General features: G+C 43.4%; 1 protein-coding gene across 2 annotated transcripts in view; it reads right to left on the bottom strand.

Moving 5' to 3' along the window:
* Positions 1-7,570, bottom strand: part of LOC102676309 (lachesin-like) — a 26,593-nt gene that overhangs the window by 14,210 nt on the left and 4,813 nt on the right. For both annotated transcript variants that reach the window (XM_031515182.1, XM_006609565.2), the window contains exon 2: positions 4,178-4,374. In XM_031515182.1, coding sequence (XP_031371042.1) covers positions 4,178-4,374 — 197 coding nt within the window. The remainder of the gene's footprint in view (positions 1-4,177; positions 4,375-7,570) is intronic.

Genomic DNA, 7,570 nt, shown 5'->3' with positions numbered 1-7,570 from the left:
AAAAAAAAAAAAAAAAAACTGATATAAACGTCGCGCAATCCGATCAAAAAGCTCGTTCGTGCCCGCTTTGATTCCGTATTCCCTTCCCCGCGACACGTAATGATGTTGCCTGTGCACACCTTTATGAAACTTTTGTCCCCGCGGAAAACGAGGAATATCGTCCCTCGACCAATAAGCTAGAACGCACGAGCTTATAAACGAACTCTGTGTATTCCTGCTGTGCATCCTCCGTTCGAAAATATCCGATTCGATCCATATTAATGATCCCCGCCCGAGTTTTGTCGTCCCGTTTCCACGACATCCACAACGAGTTATAGTTCCAAGTTCCCTCCTTACCTACACCGCGGTCTGGATTCTCTTAACGTAATTTCTCGCGTTAAATTTAGACCGCGAGAAAGAACTCGCGAAACACGAGTGCCTCGTGAGTAATTGCTATTTTCTTGCCTTTAAATCGTAACTCGAAAGGGAGGATTATTATTCATGAACCGAGCAAACTATCGTCTGCAACAACCCGGCCGCTCGCTCGACCGACCGACCTGTTTCCTCGCTTCCCCTGTTTTGCGTTCGTGTAACCTCTCGTTAAAATAAATTCATCCGCCGCGTTCTCTCTTAACCAACATTTATAGGACGGGGAATAACGCGATTCCCCGATACGAGCAGACAGTATCTGGCAAATATCGTCGCAATTTCTCGCGATATTTTCATCGGAATTCGCGTGGAAAAGAGAGGAAAGAGAGGGGAGTGGGCAATCGCGCGGTTCGATATAATTAGATTTACATCGCGTTTCGATCCCGTCTCGTTTCAACCGAATCTAAATATTATTATAAATTACGTGGTCTGAAAGGCGGCCACCACCCATAACCTACAAGCCTCTCTCGAGATCTTATTTCCGTTAACCGATCGAGTTTAAACCTCTTTCTTTCTGTCTTTTTTCTTTTTTTTTTTTTTTTTCGGAACGCAGTTAGCTAACTATGGATAAAAAAGAAAAAAGAAAGGAAGAAAAAGAAGAGGGGACATTCATTCAACTTTCGACCGGTGCAATCGGGATAAAAGCTTCAAAGAGCGGCACAAATGCTGTCACGTGGCGGGGTGGAATGCGGATTATCAAGCTACCGTTTAACCAAAATACCCATTACTGTAATACAGGGCTGCAGCGAAATGGCAAGAGTAGAGATAGCGAAACGGAGAAGGATAAAGGAGAAAGACCTTGGATCGCGCGTATTACTTAGCATTAATGAGAGGTTTAATAATAACACGGAGGGAGGGAGGGGAAAAAAAGGGAAAAAAGAACGGTAAAAGGATGTAATTAATCGAAAAATTAATCGAAAAATGTGAAATTCGAACGAGCTAGGACATAGGAATTTATACAAGAAAGCGTAATTTACACGCGTCGCTCGATTTTCACGCTATTAATTAAAGAGACAAGAATATACGAGGTTGAAATAGCTGCGGTATTATTAAGTTTCTCGAGACGATCTGTTTACCTCTTTATAAATGCACCGCATACAATGCACGCACGCAGTCAGAAATGACGGATGCCGATGAACATTGAAGAAGCCGTTCACAATGAATCGCGAGACAAAGAAACTTGGAAAATCGAATCGCATGTAGGTAAATTCCTGCGCGCTTAAATACTTGTCCTTATTTCCATGCCGTGTCCTCTATCTCCCGTGGAACATCAACGATTCTCTTTACGCGAAACACGTAAATATGCGTCGCGTATTTTAACTGCCGTTTCGATCTTGCGGAACGTCATAGGGAAAACTTCGCTCGTCGATACGATGTATCCGCCCCCCGTTTTCTTCTCCCTATCTCCGTTGGCCAGCTAAGAGGAATTTCGTATCGAGTATAAAGGGAGAAAGCAATCTTGAAGGGATAAGTCGAAACGTACATAGACTTCTTTCAGTTCGAAGATGTCGCATTCAATTAGAGGACAAGGTTCTCGCAAAATTGCAAAAGACTTTGCACGAGATCCGGCGATGCACGGGCACAGCGATACGGCCAGTTTCATTATCTTCTTTCCCTTCCCATCCCCCTCCCCTTCTTTCCATTCCCACGATTCCCTCTCTTTCCATTTTTATCCGCTTTCTTCCGCTTTTCTTTTCCTTCTCCGACCACGCAATGAAATTTTATACGAGCGGACCACCGAGCACGTAGCGGCAATAGAAGTAGCGTGCGAATTGTTCGACGTCGACCTTCCTATTGATTTCCACCTGCGTCGATTTAACTCGACCTCGGTATTCATCCCCCTCCCGTCCCCCATAACCTTCTCTTTTCCCCTTTCCAACCGGTTTATCCCCTGTTCTCGCTCCACCCCCGATAGTCCGTGCTCGACCACCCAATTATTGCGTAACTCGGCCATCGTGCGAGCGAATACGGAGACAAATAACGCGGCGATAAGTTTCGTGAATATTGCGAGAACACGGTAGAAATTCTTTCGTTCCTTTTCTCTCCTCGTTCGAGCGAGGAATTCGGTTTTCGAATCGCGACAATGCTCTTGCGTTGCACGCGTGTAACGTAGAAACGAACGCGGTACGATTGGATGTGAAAAAGATTTTCATTATCGAACTTTTCTTGCTTAGATTTGTCGTTCCGCGGAAATAACGCGCGGCATTAATTGATCTCCTCCCTTTTCTTGCCCAACGAGTAAACGAAGGTCATCGAAAAACTGCATTTTTCCCACTTTTTTACACTTTTAAATCACGTTGAATCGCGCGTATCGCGTAACGTATATACGACAACGTGAACGCGACCGACTCTCGAACAAAACTAATTGCGCACGACACGGAAAGTGTTTATTATTGAAACATAACAGAGCGGCGATAAAGTTCCGGGAAACGATTAAGAAACGATATACACACGGCTATTATTCGTTTGACTTTCGTAATATTTACGAAACGAAAACGTTTTTCGCTCTCCTCGAGAGATGCTTATGCCGTATTATGGAATTTTATTATTAATTTAAATCGAATGCGCTTATTCCCTCTCTCTTCCTCTCCTCCTTCTCCTCTTTTTCTCTCTTTGTCGTACACGCTCTACAAGACTATAAAACAATGCACGATCTTCTCTCTTTTTTCTCTTTTTTTCTTTTTCTTTTTTCTTCTTCGAAGCGTTAAGTTTCGTTTCATCCAAAGCCTTTTTTTTTTTTTTTTACACGAAGAATTTATAGGAAAGTTGAAGATATCGAATCGGTACTCGCATTGATTTCGAAGTCTTGTACCGCCTTAGAGTCTTAGTTTACAGGTAAACTAAAACTAACAAAGGAATCGAGGAGGCACAAGTTCGTCTAACGAACGAAGGGAAACGCAAACATTTTATTTCGAAACTTTTCAAACTCGTTGAGTTAAAGAGACTAAATTTCCTCTCGGATTTATCCTCTCTCTCCTCGATTTTTCGATCTCCGATTTTTTTTCCTCCCCTTGTCGAAAAATTTCATTGAGGCAATCGCACTCATACTCGAGTCTTTTATTCTATACGGACGGAATTCCCCGAGAAACTATAATAAAACATCTGCCGTTTCATAGGATATAATTGAAAAGTATTAGCATGTTGAAAACCACTCGTCCCTTAACAATATAATCGGGAGAGACGGGACACGGGTGAAAAGTTAAAAATCCCATGTTCTTCCACTCTCGACATTTTAATTCCATTTTCATCCGGTCCGCAAATAAACCTTTCAATTTAGAAAGGTCCCGGCTGTCCTTATTTCGATTAAAATCTTTCTTTCCGTCCGTACATTTCCCTCCCTCTCCTCCCGATATATTCACTCATAATCGTGATATAAGAGAGGATCAAAAGGATTCGTATAGTTTAGAGAAATGACGTTGATCTACGATGAATCTAGAAGTACGATGAATCTAAACGAGAGGCGTTTAATTCCTCGTAGAAATCCGTGTACGCGAAGAGGAAGAGACGACGATTTTATCCTTCCTCCTTTTTCTAAAAAAAAGAGAAAAAGTCCTACAGCACATACCACTTTTCCTCCGGACTATCCCCGGACCGTCACCCCCCATTTCCCTCGATTCCCCCAAAGACCAGCCGTTCGGCTCTTACGTTGATATGATAATAACTTTTCTACGCTCTTGGGAGCCCGGATCGTCTGAAACCCTGGGGGTGGGGAGGGAGGGCAGGTAATGCTTTTTCAAAAACTTTTTGAAGAATGTTCCCGGAATCTCACCATTCCATCCCCGAGATTATGAACGACGCAAGGCAGGAGCGCGGTGGATCCAGATTGGGCGGAGATCACCGTCGAATTTTCGGTGCCGAAGCTCATCGGAAGCGTGGGCGGTAGATCGATGTCCAATGGTTTCATGCTCGCTTCTAACGAATTCCCATTCGTCGGCACGATCTCCGCCGTGGCCGCTGTCGGATACTCTGAAAAAATAGGCATCGAATCAAGGAAAATTGGTGGCATGTCGTTGGTGGAAGGATCGAACGTGGGTTCCACGGCAACAAACCTGCTATCTACCTATTCCCCCCGCGAGGAGGGATTCTCGTTAAGAGGCTTTCCTCTGGACTTTACTTAACCCCTTCTCGCCCTACCCAATCGACCCCTTCAAATATTTATGCGCGCCTCGTTCCAATAGCCCTGGAGGATTTGTTGGAAACCGAGGATTGTTCTTTCCTCGTGTTTATTTGCCAACAACGGGATGCGATAGGGGTGTCAAATGGAAATGGAAGGAAAAGAAACGCAAGGCGAAAATGCGATCGTGTATACATTTCGATGGCTCGAACTCTAAATATTCGATAATGTAGAACGTGGTCAAACTTTCATATCGATCCTGATATGTTCACAGGGTGGTTCGTAATTTTAATACAAACGGTGTTACGTTTTCGAACGAGATTCGATCGTGGATTAAAACAAATGTTGATGAACGATCCCGATAAGCGAAGGAAAATTTTCCAAGTACGATCGATCGGATTAAAGCGTAATTTTCACGCGAAATAAGGGCGTGCAGGTAATAATTCTTGTCAACGAAATAACAGGTAGGAAAACAAGGGGGAAAGTTGGTGCCCTTTCTAAAGGATGATACGATCCGCGAATCATTTTAATGATAATTTAAAGTTTCCACTCTTAGAAAGACTGGGTAACCACGGACTTACTGTTGCTCGGCTAAAGTTTAGGAAACTTCATCTTCTCGAAAAGAAAAAGATCCTCTTGTCAGCGAGGTCGCTTCCTTACTTATGCTGGTGGCTCGTTCGCGGGTTTTCGTTCCTTCCACGAGTATATTACCCGAAATAAAAAAGCGAGAAACAAAAAAAAAAAAAAAAAAAAAAAAAAAAAAAAAAAAAAAAAAAAAAAAAAAAAAGAAAAGAAAAGTAAAAAATTAAAGTTAGAGATTGCGGCAGAGTTTTACGTGTATATTAATTAGATTACTCCCCTTTTATACAGACGGGAACTTTATACAAACAGGAAAACAGGATAGCCTGTGGTAATACCCTCATGAATCTTTAACATACCTCGATGAATTTTTATAATACCCTCGCCTAGAGCAAAAGCAAATCGAAAATTGGAATTTTAATCGGGAAATCATCGAAATTAAATATATAAAAGCGCGTTATTTAAAAACGTTTCCCCTTTGTGAATTTAATACACGATTGTCCAACAATTACAAGAGATGCGCGCGGACAAAATCTTATGGACAAAAGTTGAGATTCTACTTTAGGGCGAGTTAATCGTCCTTTCGTGAGAGAAGTCAGGTTTCTCAGAGAAAGAGTCGGTGAAATAAAGGATGAAATAAAAGTTTCTCGAGGATAAGGAGAAAATTTATGGTCGAGTGTTTAACGAATGCAAGAAGATGGATTCGCGGCACGATTATTATTCAATGGAACGTCAAATTTACTAGTCGGATTTTTCCATCCGTTCGGCGCTGCTCGATTTAACTTCGGACTCTCGAGACCCGTCGGATATGTATGCACGTATATACGTACGAGAATACCGGTGCGAGACCGGTAAAAACAAATAGCGAAACTTTCAAAGGCTATCCGGGAAAAGTTTCATTATTTTGGAACGAGACCGTGCCAAGAATTTCTATTAAAATAATAAGAACTCGAACGAGCCACGTTGTTATGGAACGTACGCCGCGAAACGGCACGAGGAGCAATTCGTGGCAAGATAAAAAGATTCCGCGAAGATGCCAGTCCGGTTGAGAATTTTGTTTGCGCGACCATTTTTTTTTTTTTTTTTTTTTTCTCCTCCAAAGAAGTTATCGAACGAGGAATTACCCCCCCCCCCATTAAACGGAAATATAACGTACCCCCCTGTTATTTCGCGTTATTGTCAGGGATAATTTAATTAACGTAGGATCGTAGGGCCGAACGAGGCAATCAACATTTTAAAAGGTATCTTGTCTTTTTTTCTCTTTTTACGAGAATAAGTAAATCGATTTTCCCGACGACACGACAACTTTTTCTTCTTCTTGTAATCATTCTGACCGGCGTTAGTCAAACAAGAGGAATCGACCGGTATATTATCTTATAGATAGGAGAAAAGAAAGCGTAATCCCATGACTGGAATAATCGACTGTAAGGTGTCGTTATTACTGAAAACTTGGAAAATGAGATACTTGCGGAGTTCTTAAAGGAACAGCAATATTCGTAAATTCCCGTGCGCTAAGCGTCTTTCAGACCAATTTAACTACCAACTTTTCCTCGACGCGCGCTAAACTAGAAATAAAACAGCACGATGTCGAGCTCGTTTGTTCCACCGCCATAAGTTCGCTACCTACTGCCACGCTCCCTTACACCCCCTCTCCCCCCTCCCTCGTTCCCAACTTCAACTTCGTCTTCCGCGTTAAAATTTATTCCGAATGCGAGGTGCCATGACTCCTCGCATGACGCGAGGAGAGAGAGTTGCTTCTTTCGTACTCTCTCCCGTCGAAAGATCTCCGTCCGTACGCTTTCCGAAATCTTCGAAACTCCCCCTCAAAGCGTATCGCACGATGGATCGGGGGCGTAAATCCGAGGATCAGGTAAGGAAATTTCTCGGCAACGAGGTTCGAAACGCGGTTCGAAACGCGGTTCCCGTGTTTCCGACAGCGTCTGACACACGCCTAAGCTATATTATAATAACTATGGTTTCGAGTTGGAAACAGCGGGTACGATAGAGAGCGGATTATAACCCCGGGGGCGTATGCGGTATCGATCAACGCTCGTGAAATACGAAATCGAAATACGAACGAAATTATACCGACCCGTTCGTTTCGAAGCCCCGAACGAGATATCGCGTAAACTATTTTTCAGGCCAGAAATTGTACACGGCGGCACGAGCAAAACGAAGCTTCACACGCGGCCACCAGCCGGCACCAGATGGCCAGATAGATACAGAATATCCGAGGTTGAACCGTTTCGCTTTCCCTCCACCGCCGTTCGTTCAAGTATATTTAGCGGGTAAAAGTGATGAACAGCCGCGGCACACCGCGGCACACCGGTTCATCCTTTCCCATCTCGTGTAAGTATCTCTTTTCCCTTGCTTTTTTACACGATCCGGCACACGTGTCACGTTGAAAGCCGCCTTTTCACCGGCGCTCTTTACATAGACTGTACTTTGCAGAGGAGAGGCGCGCGGTTT

The sequence above is a fragment of the Apis dorsata genome, unplaced genomic scaffold, assembly GCF_000469605.1.
Source record: "Apis dorsata unplaced genomic scaffold, Apis dorsata 1.3 scaffold_58, whole genome shotgun sequence".
In the NCBI taxonomy this organism is placed as follows: domain Eukaryota; kingdom Metazoa; phylum Arthropoda; class Insecta; order Hymenoptera; family Apidae; genus Apis; species Apis dorsata.
The sequence above is the reverse complement of the archived record's forward strand: the minus strand, read 5'-3'. Positions and strand labels throughout refer to the sequence as shown.